Source organism: Desmodus rotundus, chromosome Y (assembly GCF_022682495.2).
Source record: "Desmodus rotundus isolate HL8 chromosome Y, HLdesRot8A.1, whole genome shotgun sequence".
NCBI classification, from domain to species: Eukaryota; Metazoa; Chordata; class Mammalia; order Chiroptera; family Phyllostomidae; genus Desmodus; species Desmodus rotundus.
Window position 1 is genome coordinate 3,662,729 of NC_092332.1, and position 20,800 is coordinate 3,683,528.

Sequence of the window (20,800 nt, forward strand, 5' to 3'; positions counted from 1 at the left end):
GCAGGAGAGAGCAGGAGCAGCGGACGGTAGAGCTCGGGGGATGGGGGTCAGGCAGGTGTATGGACGGGGTGCTAGTGTGAGCAATGGGAGTTGCGAGATGGGTAGAGAGTAAGTAGAATGCCTTGTTCATAAAGGCATTTTCCTCAGGACTCAGGTTGATAGTCTTCCGATAATCAGAGAACAACCCTACCTGCCCACGTGTGAGCGCAGGAAAGCACAGTGTAATGCCTAGGTCCGTGCAGGAAACGGGATTCCTCTAGAATCACGGTTCCCCAATGGCTCGGTCTCAGGGCTCCTTTTCAGTTTTAACAGTGATGGAGGGTCCCACAAAGGTGTCACTTGCGTGAGTCACATCCATGGATGTGTACCCAGTTAGAAATGAAAGTGGAGACATTTAAAAGTGGTTGTGTATTCACTGTGGAGGTAAAATAACAAAGCTCTTTGACATGAACGTGAAAACATGTTTGTTTCCCAACACATAATAGTAAAATAGAACATCCCCTGGCATTTTTGCAAATCTTTTTAACGTCTGGTTGTAATAACGGACAGCTAGATTTTCAGAGCAGCTGGTGCCTTCCATCTGCAACAGTGTATTCTTTTGTGTGCAAAGAAAACCTGGCCTCCTGCGGATATGTAACTGGAAAACACGGGGTATTCAAGTAACTGTAGATTTTAAAAGACGCCCCCCAAAGTCAACACTGATAGAGCGTCACAGGGCAATTAAAAGGTGTCATCTGAGCCCACATGAAGCATGATTTGTTCTCTGTAACATGAAAATTACCATGTACTCTTGCCTTTAGCATGCAGCTTTCGTGTGGGCGAGACTTTCTAACAATATGCATTGGCCATTTGGGAAAATGCCAGTTCACAGAGTCATGTGGGGCTTCCAGATAGCCGCGCCCTTCCTTATATAAGATGAGGAAGCACGTGGGTTAAGATCACTATCACTGCCGACTTTATTGGGGAAGCATTGAAGTTTTGGGAGGCGGGAGAGTTCATAGTGGCAGACGTTGAGTCCTACATAGTGATTAGGCATTTATATGCTTTGCAGAGCAGCCCCCCCCACCCCCAGTAAGCCTATTCCCCATCTGGCATCATTACATAGTCATTACGGTGTTATTAACTATATTCCCTGTGCTGCCCTTGACTTGGGATTGCTATTTTTAAAGCACTGTGCCATAGGCCAGGGGTGGGGGAGGCGGTGTGCTGCTGGAGACATTGGCTGGAGTCCTAAAAACATGGTTTTTAGAAAAGATTTTATTTATTTATTTTAGAGAGAGGGCAAGGGAGGAAGAAAGAGAGGGAGAGAAACATCCATGTGTGGTCGCCTCTCACGCGCCCCCTACTGGGGACCTGGCCTGCAACCCAGGCATGTGCCCTGACTAGGAATCGAACCAGTGACCCTTTGGCAAGGATCCCACACGGAATTACCATCGCTTGCCTGCCCGTCTCTCAAGTTCAGACGGTAGCTACTAGTTCACTCCCCTACTCAAACAATGGGACACTAGTTTCTCCCGGAGACAACCGTCAACATTCATCGTGCGTGGCCTCCGTGGGCCCTTCCCCACCATGATGCGGAATATTCAGACAGATGAAGCTGGCGTTCTCTTCCTCAGGGCACGCGTGTTCGCATCCCCCGGATCCACCATCTTGCTCAGCGCCAAGGGGCCGGCAGTGGGGGCTGCCGCAGCTTTTGAGGGATGAAAACAGGAGATGATATTTCCGTATCATTATGAAGAGTGATATTTTCCCGGGGAGCCTGAAAAACATCTCCCACACTGCCACGTGTCCGGTGTCCGAGGCCCACTCTTTGAAAACCCCCTCTACCTGGATATACCAGGTAGCACCCTTGAGTGACGATGCTATTTTAAGAGACCACAAAAGTTAAAATTGCCTTCACTGACAGCCGCTGTTTTGCCTTCCATCAGCTCTGCAGCTAAAATTCAACAGGGCCTGGTCTTCCTCTCCAATCCCTGCTCTGGACAGGAAAACACAGCAAAACTTCTCAACTTAGACACCGATTACTACATTCTTCCTTATTCGCCACCAACGGGTCTTCAGAGCCTGCAGCGCTTTTTGCTGTTGCGTCGTTAATGAATTCGATTCATTGGCTGGTGGCTCTTTCTCAATGAGCTACAATTGTTTCCATTTGTGTATAGTGTATCCATCCCTTGCAGTGCTGGGAGTGTGTATCTGCGGAGGTAGACGCAACACCTCTTTAAGGATTCTGTGCCTCTGGTAGTATGTTACGCTATCCTTTGAAATATTACACATTTCAGAGATCTTTGTTCAATAGAGATAAAGAAGTAGGTGCCATCTCATCACATTATAAAGAAAATAACGATGGAGTAAACCCTATAAACCTCATCGAGAAGGCAGCTGTCCTTGTTTTTGTAATAACAAAGGAGCCAGTTGGAAAGACAAATGGAAACAATGTTTTCATTCGGTTCTGCTAAAAAGACACCTTGAAAAGCTCGCAGACACGTAAGGCCACCGGCAACACTAGCAATTATAAATAAAATCAGGACAAGAGACAGATAAAGAGAAGTTGCAATGAAAATTCATTGCATGACAGGGTACCTCTGAAAGCCAGTGTTTTATAATTGCTCTTTGATCCACTGAGTTCGCGTCGGGGAGCTCTCTGAACGCCTGGTCGTGATTGTGAAGGTGCGTGGTCGAGCTAGCTTTGTGCATCATGGGAGTGGGACACTTGTGTGAATTCCTGACCCCGGGCCATTTCTATCCTGGTCTTCATCCCTGCACATCTTCCCCAGACCCGTTTACCACATGGTTTGCGGAGGGCTTCTCAGTCTCGAAGTGTCGGCTTGCTTGTCTCGTCTTCAGTGTAGGAGAGACGGGAGGACCTGGGGGTGCTAGACACAAGGGTGAGACCGAGATAATGGGGGGCTCCCTGACATCGCTCGAAGCCTCACTTCCCTTTGCTGCAAAATGGGTCTAGAAACATCTACTCCTCGATAGGGTTGTAAAAGGCGGAATGGGTGCGGGTGCAATACCCTGCCTATCCCAGCTGTCAGTCAGTGTGGCTGCTGTTTTTATAAGGTCCAGCGCAGAGAACGCCCCCATTGGATGACAAAATGTTTTATCCCAAATCGTAAGCATGTCCTTTGGTAACATAACAGGAGCACACTCAAACCCACCCTGTGGCATGTTCAAATGTAAACTGTAAATTAATACGCCCATGTCGTCACCCTGCCAACCACACTCGAGCAGGCCTCACTTGTGCAAGACCCTGTATAAACTCACATAAAACAGTTTTTCAATTTCCTTGCTCTCTCAAAAATGTTGTTCCCTAAATATGCAGTTATGCCAGAGCTCGCCTCCTGTAAAATACATTCTGAGCGGCGTCCTGTTTCTCACTGAGGAGATACTAAGTGGCTTCTTCTCCCGCTCACACGCCTGGTGACCCAGACCCACGTCCTGGCTCCTCACGTCAGGCCCGGGGTTAAGGTTCGGGAGGGTCCCCTCTTGATGAGGTCGTCCTGGGTTTGCCTGTCTGGATTCCTTTTTGGTGACTTGCCATGGTATTCAGGTGTGGAACCGTCAGAGAAGGCGGGGCTACCTGCTACCACGACTACTGTAAGCCTTGTGCTCCTGCCAGATCTGGAGTTCCCCGTTCAGTGTGCCAGGACTGGGTGATGCCGTGGAGAATCTGCCTTGGATACTCATTCCCAACCCTGGCTTCAAGAAATGCAGACTCGTCCTCGCCTGGGCTTTGCGGCCCACATCTCGAGAGCAGATGAAAGAGACGCACAGCACATAGCTCCGGTTGATTTCTGTGGTTCTTATGCATTATTAATCTTCTTCACACACAGCAAAGTCCTCTGCATGTCAAGATTAATTAGACTCCTTGATGGGTGTTTCATGTAAGGATCGGCACACTGTTACTTCTGCCCAATGGAACGGACGGTTGAGGAGCTCGGTTCCCCGACTCCTAGTCAAGCCGAGTCACACACGGACATCCCGCCTAATGATCTCGGACAGGCTGCCTGGTAACGGGGTGCCTGCACATGCCTGTACACTTGTTTTTCCTAATTGAAATTAATTGCAATAAATATGTTAAACTCAGTCACCTAATTGTAATGAAATGGTCGCGCTCTTTCTCACGCTAAAGAGCCTGGCTATTTTTTTACAAAATTATTTCTTAGACATTTTCCCTTTGACATGTTTTGTAGGGACAGCATGTTTTTCTATCCCCAGTTCCAACCGGTCTCAGCAGCGGGGTAAGGCAAGATGGAGGGCCTGCGTGCCGGAGGGAACGGAGCTGGTCAATCGAATGTCACTCCAAAAGCAGCGACGGCAGAGCGGAACCTGATCCCGCCGACTAATTGGCAGTGCAGAGCTGTTCCGCGCAGTAATTATCCCACAGATGCTGGATGAGCGTGTCTGAAATGAACCGAAGAGTTAGATTAGAATCTTTGACCTTGACAAGTGTGCCCTTGTCAAGCACAGCCAGGGACCACCGGCAGCCAGGCTCCGGGTGTTCCGAGAGCATACTGTACGTAAAAGACATATTCACAGGCACGGCAATATTTCCCTCTCATTACAAATGCTGTAATTGGCAGTGACCTTGAACGTCGTACCTGAGATTCCTACACACAAAGGTATTTTCTAAGGAGCCAGCGTGATGCGTGTCCTGTGGGGTAATCTGCACGGCCACCCCAAAGTTGTCCAGGCAGAGATGGGGAGGCGCAGCGTGGGGCAGGATCCCGCTCCTCTTCCACGCTGTCCTGTTCTCGTACACACCAGAGGGCTCTCCACGGCCCGGTTCCAACCGCCGGTCACCAAGGAGACCGAGGGGAAAGGTATGCATCCGGAAAGCAGCGTAGCCTCGCCGCATGACGCGCTCATGTTGCTTAATTCCAAAAATGTCACCTGCCCGTCGCCAATCATCCCTGCCTAGCGCTAGTGAGCACTGTTGTGGAGGGCCCATGGTGGTTAGCACTTTCGTGTATTATGTGGAGAGTTGCCTGGTTGACCCACAGCGTAGCATGTTGCCGAGGGCCAGCTCTGCGAGCACAGCCTCATAGCTCGGGAGAGCTGGGCTCTCGTCGCGCCTTTGAGTTTCTCTGCGCCCAGTTGTTAGCAGCGTGGGCATCTTTTCGCAGCCCGGGATCCATCCCACGTCTATACGAGGGAGTTAACACGTGAGTGCGAAGTGTGTGTGCGAGGCTGGCGGCTACAAGTGTGCCAGGCTCAGCTTGTGGGACATTCTCAGGACCAGGCTGAGCACAAGGCAGATTCCAGTCACCAGGGTCCCGCCTCTGCCTCTGTGACTGTCTGTGGCTCCGGGTTCAGTGCGCTGCTCGAATGTGCAAAACAACCACCCGCAGGTAAAGGAAACACTGTTGCAATAGCCAGACTCCAGCAGCCAAGAACACAACAAGGCCAACTGGTTCACAGCACATTTCGGGTGCTCGGCCGGGTGCGGGGATGGGGGGAGTGCTTTTCATTATTGTCTTTGTGACTCGGAGGCACTGAGGGAGGAAAACCCTCTCAAACTAATCAACTGTCAGGGTAACGCAGCCTCTTTCTGTTTTGCATTTTGGGTAAATATTCAGAATCCCACCTCCCCGCCAGGTTGGAACCGTCCCACACTCTGTTGCAAAGGTGGGTCTGTCATCCTTGTGTGAGATGCGGTCTGGGGGCGCAGGGAGCCTCTGTCGCTTCTTGGTGGTGGCGAGGGGCCCGCGGGAGTCAGGGCTCTGTGAGCTGGTCTTCCCTGGCTTCCTGCCCTGCAGCGGGCACAGCCTGCAGTCCCGTCCATCCTGGGGATGCGAGTGATCCTTCCAGCTCCCCCGCAGAGCTGCTCACGGCCCCCCACCCTGGCTGGCTCTGCATTCCGCCTCCGGTCCTGTGTTCCTGCCCAAACCTCACAGACCTCCGCCGCCTCCTGCCGCAGTTGTCCCTGGCTCAGCCTTCAGGTCAGGGGTCTCTCTCTTCCTCCTTCGAGTCTGCGAGGATGCTCCTTGCATTTTAACCGTGGGCCTCTCCACTGCATGGCATATAGCAAAATCCTGCACTCCTCCTTCCAAGCTTTGCTCTTGATGTGTCGACTGCAGTCTTTGAACTTGGGAAGCCCTTTCCTTGGTTGTCAGTGCCTGACTTGCATTGTGAGACCGTGTTTAGGTCCATTGTGAGTCCTAGTGTGTTTGTTAGCTCCCAACCCAGCCTTTTGTACCCTGCTTTCTTGTCGCCGCCGCAGAGCCCTGTGAGTTCTCAGCACGTAGGACTGATGTTCCTTCTGAGGCAAAACAGTGGAATGTGCACGAGGCCACCTGGCCCACGGCTCTGCCCTTTCTCCTTCACCTCTTGGCCTCCTGTTCCCCACCCGCAGGGGATGCTGCACCAATACCAGGGGCAGGGAGAGGGAGAAGGGATTTCCCTGTCTCCCTCCTGCCACAGCTCTTGGTTGGAGTCAACATCTTTTCGGACCTTGCACACAAGCTTCTGGGCGCCTTCACAGGCTCTGGCCGCAGCCAGATGGTGTCTTCTCCCTGAGCTCTGAGCCCCATTCCAGAGGCGCTCCCTCCCTTTCCATGATGCTAAGTCCCCAAGCACATGTCTTCTTCCCTTTCTGTCTGGCTTAAGGACGAAAGCGTCTCCGGCCACCCTCACCCTTTTGCTTGTTAACCACTCTACCACCTTGGAAACTGATTGCCAATATGGGATTCTTCGTGTTGGATGGACCAAAGCTGTCTGTCCTTTGTGAACCATACCTGACACAAGCGTCGAGGGCTGTGGTAGGAGCAGGTTCCCCCAGCAATCCAGCGCGCCCCAAGAGCAGAGCTATAGTGTCCGTGGCCCCCATGATTCAGCTGCGCTGGGCCCACGCCCCTAACTGTGTCGTCGTCCAGGGCACCTGTCTGTGTTCTTGGTTAGCGGGGTGTCAGCAGATGTGATGCACGCAGACGCTTAGTAGGGCTTCAGGCATGCCGCCTGTGCTGCTGGCTCACTCCTCCGCCACGTAACACACCCTGGGCAGGGTCTAAAACATCCACATGGGGGGGAATTGGTCGTCATTCCTCCAAGGTTTCCCGAAGATCATCTATATACCTGCGGCCGAAATGCTGTAGAACCCCAACCAGTCGTGTAGAACACAGTCTCGAGAATGTGTTAAAAACAACAGTGCAATAATAAAGGCAGTTGGTTTTATTTGAGCTGATTCTTATCAAGAGGATTCGTTACTGTTGGATTTCTTCGACTTCTTATTTTTCACAGTGTGCTGCGGAGAACCAAGAAGGATGTGTATCATAAATCATTTCTCAAATATACTTTGAAAGAGAATGTGTTTTCCATGTTGTCTACTCATTTTACTAATTTTGTGGGCTCCCCTCAGGCCCTTGGCTTTCACTTGGACCTGGGTTCCTTCTATTCGCAGACAACACTAACCTGGATAAGCACTCCTGGGTCTTTCCTGACCCCTGCTCGACAGAGTTCACCACCCCCTTCCTTGTCAATATTCTATGAGAGACCCATGCACATGCCATGAAGGGTGTGGGCGCATATCTCTGCCTGCTTCCGGAGAGATACTTTCTTACTCACTTCCTGTGTCAGGGAAGACACATTGTTGCAGTTCAGCTCCTGCTCCTCTCTGCGTCCCCTCCCCTCTCTGCATGCCAGTGCATGGCTCACAGTGAGTGTGCACTGAAGTCAGGTTCAGAGTAAAGTAGCGTGGATTCCACACCTGTGATGAGTCGGGGCTACCGTAAGAATGACAAGGAGAGGGAAGGTAATGCACAGAGTGGTAAGAATCGACACAGAGGCGGAAGCCTGGAAAAAGGAGGAGGGAGACTCCATGTATTAGGATTCAGTCCTTCCACGCCCCTCGCAAAGTTTCTAGGTTGCACTAGCACGTGGCACCCATTTCCGTCCCATCTCTCTGGCGCAGCATTCAAGCCCATGAAGGGGAGGTCCTTGGGACATTTCCCACATGCACCTCCCTGTCGGAGAGTCAGCCGCCACCCTTCTTTCCAAGTGAGGAAGGGGTCGGCCAACGTCCAGTGACCATCGGTCCTCCTTCTCTAAGCTCTTTGGTCATACCCCCCACCTTTCAACGCAGCACCGGGGCTGCTGACCTCTTAGTATACAGTTCAGAGGAAGGAAGGAGGGAGGGAGAGGAGGAGAGAAGGAAGGAAGAACGCAGGGAAAGAAGGCAGGAAGGAAGGGAGGGAGGAAGGAAGGAAGGAAGGAAGGAAAAATGGAAGGAAGGAAATAATGCCCTGCAAATTTCAGAATCGCTTCTACTTATGTGCAAGGTTCTACTGTGTTCTCTGTGTTGTTGTTAAAAGTTTTAACCCTGTTCCCACGCTGGAAATGTGGGGCATTGTTTTTACTGTGTGGTATATCCTCGCAGGGATTTAAACACTTTCCTGAGACAGGCCATAGTGGATTTTAAGTGTAAAATAAGGTCAAAAAGGTGAACGATGTTATTCTGAGCTGCATTTTTCTCGAACATGACTCCTTCCTGGGCGCTACGAAGTAGCCAAGCTCCCCAGGGTGTATTAACGGGAGACCTCTTCCTGTCTGCGGGTAGCCACTCTGAAACTGATAATTTTGTCTACCAGGGCCCTCTGTCCACCTCTCTCTACTCTCCCTGTCATCCCCTGAAATTTCTAAATTTGGTGACCCCAAACCCATCCATCCGTCTCTGAAAATAATTCATTAAAAACAAGACCTTTTGACGTCTTTTCGCTCCCCTTGTAAGTCATGCAAACAGAAACCTACATTTTCTAGCTTTACTGAGAAGTGGGAGCGCTGGACAGAGAGGTAGCATTGGAAAGTCAGTTTCGATCCCGTTAATCCACTGCAGGCGTTTCCCTTTTTGTTTCCGTGTTGGGACTCCCTCCAGAAGCCTTTGTAAAACAAAACGGGGATGCGATAGAAAGCCCCTGAAACACCAGTGTGAGACAGCAGACTGTGTCTAGGGAGAGAGACAGGGAGGGAAGAGAGAGAGAGAGAGATTACTTGCTGTAAACTGAGGTTCTGTGTATTGCTTCTACGAAATCAGGAGGTAATAAGAAGAGAAAGACGGGGATGCAATAGTACTTAGAAGAACAGATCAAGCAATTCGTTGTTCTGTATTTTTATGTCTCTGGTGTAATTTCCTTGCCTTTAAGCTTTCTAGTCTCTTGGGCATGCGCAGAGTCAATGCAATCTATTCGAGATACTTATTGAAGATCTGTGTTCTAATCGATGTAAAATTCATTTTCTCAGTTTAAAATCAACAGCCGATTTTAGTCCAGGCCCCGCATAAGAGTCTAAAACAAATGAACACATTTTACAAACGCCGTACGTGTGTTAAACGGGATTGGGGATTGTTTGCTCAGCTTCCAAAGGTTGTGGGCAGGCAGTGCCGAAATAGATGTGAGTCTCAGTGGAACTTCCAGTGAGGAAAAGCTTGCCCAATGAAATAAATACACGTGCCAATGAGAGAAAAATGTTTCTCATAATGGACAAGCAGGGCACATACACACTCACTCACATAAACGCATGTCACCCACAATTATCATTAAGGAGGAATATGGGCATGGCTTTGCCATTATTCCAAAGTATTGCAAAAAGAAGTGGACTCTTCACATTGCACGCCGCCACGCAGCTAACACATTGCTAGTGAGACCAGCAGGTGTTGCTTTTGCCAATTCCTCCTGGACTCAACTCGTGAAAATAATGGTGGCTGACGTTACTAAGCACCAGTTATGAGCCATGTACCGAGCAATTGACATAGACTATTAACGCTTTTCTAATGCTAGAAACTGGTGTTTTCCTTATTTTTTATATTAGGACATTCATAGAATGGATTTCTTTCCGATAATAAACCGAGAGAGAGAGAGAGCTGCAAACGAAGTCCACACACTTTTCTGGTGGCGATCCATTTTTATTAGAGTGTCAGGCCGTTCATCCACTTGTTCATTTGTTGACTCACCAGTGTTTTGGGGCTACCTGGAACAGTGCCTGCCGCACAATAATGTGTGATCAGTAACTATTTGTTGAATAAATGACTGAGCAATTCGCCGGCAAGAATCGATGCTTAGAGCTAGGAGAGGCACAGAAGGCCCCCATAAGGATATGACCCTCAGTCTGACGTTGGGAGTGCGCCTTACATGTGAACGCAGCAACTGAAGACAGACGTGATATATGTATAAAGAGGGGGTTCCTGGGGAAAGACATAACTTGCAAGTGGGTGACCGGGAAGGACTAGTGGACAAGAGGACGTAGTAACTCGACCAGCATGGCGGTGAAGAAGCCAATATCCGTGGAAGGGAAAGAAAATGCATTTCCATGGGTCAGAAGGATCGTAAGAAATTTGCACAAGGTCAGGCTGGGAAGGGCATTCCCTCCAGTTATCCAAGAGCAAGAAGCATCCCCTCAGAGCCCATCTGAGAAGATCTGTGAGCTTCCTCATTAGAAGGAGTGCGGCGGGCAGAATAATGCAGGGCCCCTTCCCTCACCCCGGAGATGCCCAGGCGCTCACCCTGGACCTGGTGTGTTGCCCAGTGCGGCAACAGGGACCATGCAGGGGAGACTACGAGAAGCACCTGGAGCTCAGGAGGTGATGCTGGGTGCTCCGGGTGGGTTCCCTGTCATCTCAGGGCCCGTCTGGCAGCAAGACGGGAGGCCGAAGGTCAGACACACGCTCAGTGACAGCAGCAGCGGTCAGAACAATGTCCCCGGGAGCCAAACGAAGCGGGCAGCTGCCGGAGGCCGGACCAAGCTGGACACTCAGTCTCTCTGGCCTCCTTGCACTCAGCAGCTCGATGTTACCCCTTCTGCCCCATGTCAGAGTCACGGCTCCCGGGTCAGTCAGATAATAACCATACATTGACTGAAGCCACTAAATCTGTGAATAACGACGGGAAATGAATCCAGCAGGCTGGCCTTTCAGATGGGCATGCTTTCTCTCACGTGAGGTCCTTTCTGCCTGTGCCCGTGGACTTGCTCTGCACCACAGAGCCACCCCGGTAGCCGCAGAGCATGAAGCACCGTGTCCCGACTCCCATGGACATACGTGAAGTCCCGCAGCACCGCGCTGCTGGAGATGTTGCCCGGAAGCCTGACCCTTGGAATCCAATCCGTGCTTCGTCATTGGCTTCCCGTTGCTATGGTACCCACATACATGCGTTTCATTTTTCCTCAGGGCAAAATTGTCAGCTCACACGTTTCAAGAAAGACATGCCCCTCAGCATCTCCTTCTGGGAATGCAGACGTGCACATTCCTTTTTTTTTCCCCCCAGAAGTCCGTATGTCGGAAAATCATCGCAATGAGACTTCACAACCTTGGGACAGAAACGGCCTGAGGTGCACGCACTTGGCCTTGACTCTGTTCATTGATGGTGTGCTAACCTTTTGTTTCCTGGTTTGCCACAGTGAGTCCGGAATTGCTCCCACAGAGACACGAGAGACGGGAGCAAATGGAAGAGCATCGCCTTCCTTATCTCCCTGCAGTGTCTGTGATGAAAAATGAGCCTCTTACGTGATCATAAATAATTATGACATTTTCTGAGCTGGATAAAAATGCCCCAGTCAAACGCACAGCCTTGAAGGATTTACCAGGATACATGGACCATGCACAGTGTTGGTTTTTTTTTAAACTTGTCCACAGTTACGTTCTTCGGTCCACTGTGGAAAACATTGCAGATTCTTTACATTTCTGTGAAACGCAAGAAATCTAGCTGCTCTCCCAATTTAATATAAACTTGTCAGGATTTTTCCCCTTGACATCCACCCGGAGTGAACTGATGCCACCCCTATAAACTTAATTGGAAAAGAGACTGGTTTCCAGTCCAGTGATGTGGTGGCTTTTGACGCCAGGGTTCTCAACATTGTGCTTTCTTTCCTGGGCTTCAGCCTCTCACCTGGAGTCATCACACCGATGCTTCCTCCTCTCTCCGTCTTACCAGCTTCGGCCCTGGGGTCCCTAGAATGAGCAGGTGTCCTGAAGGCAGCCAGCCCCCAGCTTCCGAGATTCTTCCCTTGGTGTTGTACCCACTGGGTTAGAGGCTTTGGTGAGCAGCATCCAGCTGCAGGTCACACGGCCCACGAGCACAGCCTGATACGGCACTTGGAACCCGGGCCCATTTGGCCTGAGCGTTCGTGATGCGTCACGAAGCAGGGTTATCCGACTTGGGTTTTTCAGGCCCCCGGAAGCCTACTGATGAGCTCGTGAAGGCTTCAACTCTTACTCTGAAAGATACCCATCGTTAGAATCAATTCCTGCCTCTTAGGTAAGCGACGCCGGTGGTCTCCGGCTGATGGTGCGCCCACGTCGGGGGACCCTTCGCAATGTCTGGGGATATTTTTGGTGGTCACACCGGGGGGGCACATGGCTGCTACTGTCACCCAGTGGGGAGAAGCCAGAGATCACACAAAGCACCCACCACGCCAGGGACGAACCCCCCATAACCGGTCAGAAATGTCGGTGTCCTGCCCACGTGGATACGCTCTGAGCAACCTTGTGCTTCATTTCGTCTTAATAAGCCATTCCCCCAGCTCTGCTTTTAGCAACGAATACGTAAATGGCCCTTCACTATTCTGCAATTGTCCTGTGGACATCAATATTCGCCCCTGTTGGGCGTGGCATTGAAACCAGTTCCTGATTTCTACCAGTGCCTCTTAACTTCTTTTCAAGTCTTTGTTTATAATTTCCCTGTGGGTGTTTCGCTGTTACAAATGTGTTTCTTCTTTGTCATTTCTCTGGGCATTGCGCTGTATGTGGCCGCTGCGGGACTGTTCCAAGAGGTGCTCTATGCAGTGAGTAATAATAATGGCCGCATTTCCCGTGCCTATCTCTAGCCACTTCAGGAGCAACAGGAAAGGAACCCCAGAGAAGCAGCTGACAAAGGAGTCCGCTGGTGTCTTGGTACTCTGCCTGTAAAGAAGCACAGACAGCCTTGCCGGGTAGTGAGGGACTGGTGGATTATTTGTGTCTGCATAAGTATGCGTTTACTGCTTGAGTGCACCTCACCCTGGGCTGCATCCAATTTGTCTTCATTTTACAGTTTATTCTGTTGATTAGAAAAGGTTAGAAGATTAATAAGTAGTCATGGCTGATGCATTCTGTGGGCTGCCCGGTCAGCTGGGTGAGGGGGTCCCCCCGGCCAAAGGGACGCATGCGAGCCTCTCCAAGGCATCGTGGGACGCGTCTGATGAAGTGCTCCTCACAGAATGTGCTCCACACGATGGCCGGTCAGTGATTTCCAAAGCCACACAGACATTCCCACTGGCTTTCTGCTCCGCCTGCACCGTGCACCGGCCGTCTCGGGAGGGGCGAGGGATTATTAACCGAGGGGAGGCCAAGCACAGGAGTGCCTTCCAGCTGAAGATGTGGGGCAGTAGCAACAGTAGTATCGACGCACACAAGCAAACTTCCGACCTGTCTAGGGTTTGGGGGGCATCTGCCTTCCTGTCGTCTCCAATCATGAGATACTATGTATCTGCACCTCTCACCGTAACCTTGTGCCCACTGAGTCGCCAACACTAGTAGAAGCTCCACGTGTTTATATCACAAAGGTGCAACATTTGGGGAGCTGGGCAAGGGGCAGCTGTCAATTTTGTGCTCACTCATATAATCAGGAACCATTTTTGCAGAGGACCTGGCACAGCGATTTTGGAAACAGTATTTTAACATTCTGACACTTGAAGAAAAAACATTGAAAAGTTTCCACTTAATAGATCATGGTACCGCCTTAACTGAATGTTCCTTTTCTCGGGTTCTTTCAAAGTGTATAGACCAGGGTAAGACGGAGAAACCAGGAATCGCTAGGTCTTTCCTGCCTCATCATCGATGAGCAGTTGGTGTAGGGAAAGCAAAGCAACAGCTGTAACAGAAGGAAGGAATTCAGGTGTCGTAATACAAGGGTGAGGGCAGCTGGAATGATTGGAAAAAAGACTGCTTAGCCGTTGATGCTAACGCTGGGGAAGACAGATTGGGGGGGGGAAACGCAGAGTAATATAAAGCACAGGAATGTGGCATGCAGGCATGCCAGCGGAGGAGGGATGTACCCTACTTCTGGGTTTGAGACAGGGCGTTTGGAACAGAGCCCCACGTTCATGGCCGCTGCCCCCGGCCATGTGACTTTGGGAAATTCTCACAACTTTCATCGGTGTTTGTGCAACAGGAAAACGGCAACACCCACCGCCTACCGTGAAGCGTTGGTCAAGTATCCCATGGAGCCCAGGAAGAGACTTGGAGAAGGAAAAACGACACCAGCAAGCACAAACAGGCGGCAAACCGGGGTAAAGTCGCGGTCACAGGCATTTTGATTTCGCATTGCATTTTCTCGTCGGCGAGGACAGACGACTGCAGCTTCCTGGACTTGCCACGTGGGGGGCTGAGCCTCGCGAGTGGGCACTGTTGAATGAGGGGGGGCCGTGCAATTACAGGTCTTGGGGCTTGCAGACGACGCCATTATTCCCTCTGCAAAGGCACAAAGAAAACTAATTTTTCTCCCTTACTTAAGGCGTGTCTGTAGGTTCCGAAGTAGAACGACTTCATCAGCATTATGTTGCGGCTCCCATCTGGGCATTGCCCATAAGTCCCGAAAAATACGGTCCGTTAGGCAGGATGTTGCTGCAATAGCTAATGCCGTCTTGACTGGGACCTATAAATCCTTCTCTGACATCCTATTATTTCTACTTTTATTTCCAGAAGTTTAAAGATCTGTTGGGGTAGGGGAGACGGAGGAGGTTGCTATAAATACACTGGATTTGGCAGGCTGGATTTTCAGAGTTGAAAAACTTAGTGGCCTCGAACAACACTCGTTTGTTACCGCACAATTTCTGCGTGCCAGGCGTGGCCCCGCGGAGCCCTTGAAGCTCAGCTGCAGTCTCATCTCGGGGATAAACAGAGGACGCCTCCCGTTTCAAGCTCCTTCAGTGGTTCTTGGTGGGATTCAGTTTCTCAAGCGTGGTCGGACTGGGAGCATCAGCTCTTTTGCCCAGTGTTAGCTGGAGGCCTCCCTCTGTCCCCTGCCATGAACAGCCACCGTGGACTTGGATGTCCCCAACAGGGTGCCTTGTGCCCTCCGATCCAGCAAGAAAGTCGGTCCTGTGTGACTTAGTCCTGGAAGGAATGTCCATTTCTTTTGCAATGTTGTTTGGTGGAAGTGAGTCACTATTCTCTCTCCACCCCCCACTCTCTTTCCTTCTCTCTCTCCCTCTGTCTCATCAATAAATTAAAAAATTAAGAAAAAGAAGGCCTTGACTGGGTATGACTGGGTACCTCGGCTGGATATAGCTTCATCCTTATACTCCAAAGTTGCATGTTCGATCCCCAGCCAAGGCACATACAAGAATCAACCAATGAATATGCATAAGAAACGTAGAACAACAAATTGATTGATCTGTCTCTCAACTCAGTCAATAAAAATAAAATTTAGACATGAGACTCTAGGTCCCAGCCCATACCCCAGGGCATGCGTCACACTGAGACTTGAATAGCAGGAGGTAGGGATTCATGGGTAGGGTCTCCTTAGGAGTACACCTTTCCACAGATGTCTGCTCTCACTCAGCGAATCCCAAGGTGGACGAAATGAAGACCAGTGAGATGATAAATTGCCCAAGCTTCACCACAGTTTAGCAAGATGGGACAGATTGGAGCTCATCTCCTTAGAGTTTGCAACTTGCTTCAAAGGCACCCAGAGCCTCCTGTCCTTTGAAGCTAACACCAAGCAGAGGTCACACTTGAACTTGCCTCCTGGCCTCCAACATCACGGTCACAGCGGGTGGAAGAAATCACACAGGATGCCCACACGCCTCTCCTGGGGTGTCTTTTCCTTTGCAGTTGGTGATTAAACCCTACCTGCACACATGACCTTCAAAACACACTGGCAGCCAAGCGATGAGAATTTCCTTTAAAATATGCTGGTGTCGGTTTCACAAACAACCCAGTGTCACTTCCCGGAGTGATGACCTTGAGATCAGAGCCGCCGGTCTGCCTGCCTACTCAGCTGCGTGGTTTTCAGGGAGTCGGAGATTATGATGCGCCTGGCTTTTATTTATTTATTTATTTCCGACACTTGAAAACTCTTTTCCGATTGCGTTAACGTCAAATGCTTACGCTGCCTATGTTCTCAGAATGCGCCTTGCTTGTTTTCCTTGTACAGTGAAGCAGGTCCCCCGCTTTAAAGACGATTGTTTTGGGGAGAATAAACCCCCAAATGGCACGAAAACGGAGCTTGGAGATAACGGTGTGCACAGCTCTTCCATAGTGTTGATTTAAACCCTCTATTTTTTTAGGTAAGAGTTCCCCGACAAGGAGAATGTAGCTCCGTAAAGTTAAGCTTTGTGTTAACTGGTTACTGATGTTTTTCTCCCAGAATGCCATGGCGGAGAGCTCCAAGCACAAGCCAGCGTGGATTTGTGGGATCATTTTATACAGCTTCACTTCCTATCACATTTTCCTCGAAGAGGTGTGTTTAAAAAGAGTTTGTGAAACGTTTAAGTCAATTGACGATATTTGCCATGTTCCCCCCACTGACGCCCGACTTTCCCCCATTCTCTGCTCTTTTAGCACATTCTGCAAAACAGACTTTCTTGTGTCTGTCACTGGTGCCTGCTAAGTACCACGCCCGGCAGTCTGAAATTACACAAAATAAAGAAAAGCTGAAATCGGAGGACACGAACCCGAGTTCGATCTGCTCTTTCTGCCAGAGAGCTTACGGCCTAGAGAGGGTCTGATTAGGAAATTGCCAAATAAAATAGAACTTGAGAACTCCCCGGGAATAGGAACTTGTCGCTGTGCATTTAAGTTGCCGTGAGCTAGACAAAGAATGGTGAAAATCTCGTCCTGGCAAAACCGACAACATTGTGTTATGCGGGGGTGCCAAATGTTGAAAGAGTTACTGTTGTTTCTATACAATTGGCCAAAACAGCGCATGACTAATTCACGAGGAGGGAGGGATCGGGACGTGCCAGGCCCTCTGTGTTTCGTTAAGGAGACTGAATTTTACCCTGAATATGATCGGTGGTCTTGAGGGAGACGGGACCTCAGGGTGGCCCTGTACACAATGGATGTGGAAGGGGCATCCGTGAGGAAGACTAGGAACGGACAGACAGGGGCGTTGGAAATGACCGCTAGGGCAGGAGGACGTGAGGAGTTGGAAGTCTGAGGAAGGACGAAGAAGAGAGGATGTGGCGGGGCTGGGTGACCTGATACCATTTTCTCGGTGAAAAAAGCAGAAGTACTCAGGACAAAGTCTCTTCCCTGAGGCTAAAGAGCTGACGAAGTAGTGCAGCTCTGGCTCAGCCTGAGTGACGTGGAGCACAAGGAGAGGCAGGCAGGCCCCGGCGATGCTGTTTGTCTGAAGGCATCCTCGGGGGTCTGCAAATGTGAGCTGGTCAGGGGTTGGGGACAGGGGCCCCGGGGAAGCACAGGCTCACAGGAGTCTGATGGGAGAAGACCTGGCTTCAGACATCCCGGGTCCTCGGTCACTCCCCATGCAAAGGCAGCGTGAACCAGGAATGAGAAGAAAGCTCACCCACCCTCCAGCCCTCTAAGACTAACATGGGATGAGGCTGAAATGCATTTCCTGTTCCCTTGAAATCTGTTAAGCCCGTCTGCCCACTTGATACAGTTGCCCTCGATAAACAAACAATAGCACCCCATTAGGAGTGAAACCAGGGAGGGACATTTATGGGAACAGTGTTATTTATCAGAAAAGACACATTAACGTTACTTCTACAATTCTTGTGTAACAATAACATGGGCGGGGAAACAGCAATGAACATGACCTTTCACCCTTTCCAAACAATGACATCCTTCGTAACAAACTGCATCTTTGGCGTCCACATCTTTTTAACTGAAGGAGGCCAATGAGGTTACTAATTTCCTATTGACATGCAAATATATGCAAGAAAAACAGCCAATAAGGGACGGTTGGCAGAGATATACTAATATGTTACATTGGCGTTTGTGGTCCTGGGATAGAAACACTTAGGCAGGAAGCGTTATCCGATTTTTATACACTGCTGGAGGTATTTGCTAAAATTTTCTGTAGTTTTTTTTTTCTTTTTCTTTGCACCTGCTGGTGCAGATCGGCCCCTTAAGTATTCTTTCTCGTGCTGCCCTGTCAGGTGTTGGAATGAAGATGATATGAGCATCACAAAATGATTTATTAACTGTTCTCTGCCTTGCCTGAGATTTTTGAATAAAATTTGAATTCCTTGTTCCTTGGATGCTTTCTAACACTCGCTGGTGAAGCCATGTGGGCCCAGCGTTTTCTCTCTGGAAGTGCTTGGCTGGGAACTCAACTTTCTTAATGCGTATGTGACTGCAGGCATTTTATTTATTCTCAGTTTTTAAGTTACATCTTTCCAGGGATTTATTGCTTGCATGGTTTTCCTACTATCTCTTCAATGCTACAAGATGTTGTGGTATTTCCTTTTTGCTCCTAATATTGGTGACGTCTACCTTCCCTCTTTCCCTGTGTATCGATCAGAATCACTCGTTTGCTCAGTTTGTTGGATCTTTTGAATAACCAGTTTTCTTTTTTTTTTGCCAAATTGTGCTGTTACACATTTGTTTTCTGTTTGGTTAAATTATGGTCTGATTTCTGGGTTTTCTTCCTCTGCCTTCCTCTTCATCATTTACTAATTTTCAAGTTCCGGCGGTGGTAATGAGTTTATTAATTTTCAGTCTTTCTTTGCCGATAGGTGCTGTCTCTCGCAACACCGCTGTATGTGCCGCTGAAAGATGTGGTCCACGTTTGGAAAGCCAAGTGGGACTGAGCGTGCCTACCTGGGAGGATGGGCAAGCATTAGAGTCAACCTCCCAGTAGCATGTGCTGGGGCGATTCAGACCTCATGGGGTAGGGGATGGGACACACCCATAAGCAGAAGTAAGACACGCTAGAAACTGTGCCTGTGAGACATGAAATAATCTCCCACAGTAACTTTGTTATTGAGAGCTACACCCAATATACATAATTATCTGTTGCATATTCTATTGTCAGTGTCTTCTTTCGCCGGCCTGGTGTGGGTGGACCCTGTGTATCTGGAGTGTGAGGCATGAACTCCCCGTCCTCTCCCCCACAAAGCAGCAGTGTGCTCCCGGCTCACTGTGTGAGCAGAGCGTGCTCACAGCTGGTGGTTCTCGCGGAATCACGATGCCTTTCGGTTTGGAAGAGCCTCTCCTGAAAGCGGTGAGGGACAGACTTCATAATCTTGAGTACCTTCCTGCTTTCCTGGGACCGTGACCGTGTTACCTTCCCGCCTCCGTTTCCCACATTTTAGCTCCATTGTATTTGGGGGGAAACGGCCTCTCTTCTTTATTGTAAGTTCTGAATGAAGACTATATGTCTCCCTCTTTTTCTGGAGAAGAGTGTGGCAAATATAATGACGTGGGAGGTGGTAAGTGGCAAGACAAATGTTGTCCTAGATTTGGTCACACTTGCACTCCCTGCTGTCACCTCCAGCCACGTGTCCCTCGGTGTTCCGAATGTAAAGTGGGGCACTCGTGCCACGCTCATCGCCACCAACTCCACGTTCTCCTTCATTCTTGGAACTTCCTGTAGCTTCCCAAGTCTTGCTTCTTCAGCATCTTATCTAGAAACCCTTCCTTTCATGCCACCTTAATTTCTAAATGCCTCTTCCCTCTGGTACCATTCTGATCTTAAAGTCCTGTGACCATTTCGTCTTTATTTTCCGGTTTAGAAATTATACTCAGGTTTTCTTTGTTACCGGTCTCTTCCGTTTTCCATATCAACCTCTCCAATTGCCCGCAAGGAAACTGTTAGTCAGGATTCACCTGTTTGTATTTGTGGGGTGCTGCTACACCCCGGTCTCACGAAGGGGGACCCACTGGTGGTCGGCACGCGGCAAGTTGGTTTTTCTTCGAGAGCCAGGGCTGGATGCGTGGCCTGGGTGGTCCCACACGGCCTCTCGCTGAGACGGGCCGGGGTGTGGATGTCCTTCTGTTCCTGCCTTGGAAGTATTAACCGTTTGGACAAGACGCCCGGCATTTTCATTTCCGTGGGACCTCATTGCTGCTTCAGCGTGTCCTCCCTGCGTGTGCTGATCTGCCACACACGTCACCCAGAGTCCAAACCGTGTGAACCCGGTTCAGCTGCATGTGTCCACGTGACTTTCCACTCTTTCTTCTTTTAACACAAGTCTCCAAACCTTGCTCTTTCATTGTCTACTGTGCCAATAAATAGCGGTTCTTTCCCCGATATTGCTACCCGTCTCAACGGTACAGTTATAGATGGCTCAGTAAGCCGCAACTAATTTACAACATAAATAAGAAAGGGTATTCTAAAAATAGATTATGCTCTGGTGCCTTGATCAATATTTAATGATTTCTGATATACGACCTTTAATGTCCCCCGTCTTGCAATATGGCTCTGGTAGCTAATCTGTAAGAGCTTGTCCCATGGCCTCATTACTTATATAATGTTTAGACACTTTTATGTACAGAATTCTCTCTGTCTCTCTCTCCTCACTCCCCGTTTTGATGAAGAATAGCACTCCCCCACCGCACCCCACGTTGCAGGCAGACTCCACAACCATCCTGCTCCCCCTTGTCTTCACTCCTCACTGGAAACTCTCCTTTTCTCTCTCGCCATTGCTACCGTCGTAGCTGAAGTTAGCTCGTTAGAACAAACGCTGCTCTTGGCTCCCTGTTGCTAACACCAGCTTTGTCACGCCGCTGTTCAAAGGGCCATCGCTCGTTTCCTCTGAGACACAGCTCCAAACTCTTTATCGGGAGCTGCGGCCCCTGGCGATCGCTCACCTGCCCACGACTGCTGTACAACGTCTGTGCAGTTACCAACCTGTTCCTGCTTGC

The 20,800-nt window shown here is 49.8% G+C and overlaps 1 protein-coding gene across 1 annotated transcript in view; it reads left to right on the top strand.

The window, feature by feature from the left end:
* Nucleotides 1-18,964, top strand: part of LOC112313384 (steryl-sulfatase) — a 113,221-nt gene extending 94,257 nt beyond the window's left edge. Inside the window, exon 10 of the mRNA XM_071220397.1 lies at nt 18,670-18,964. Coding sequence (XP_071076498.1) covers nt 18,670-18,794 — 125 coding nt within the window. The 3' untranslated portion in view covers nt 18,795-18,964. The remainder of the gene's footprint in view (nt 1-18,669) is intronic.
* Nucleotides 18,965-20,800: the final 1,836 nt, after the last annotated feature.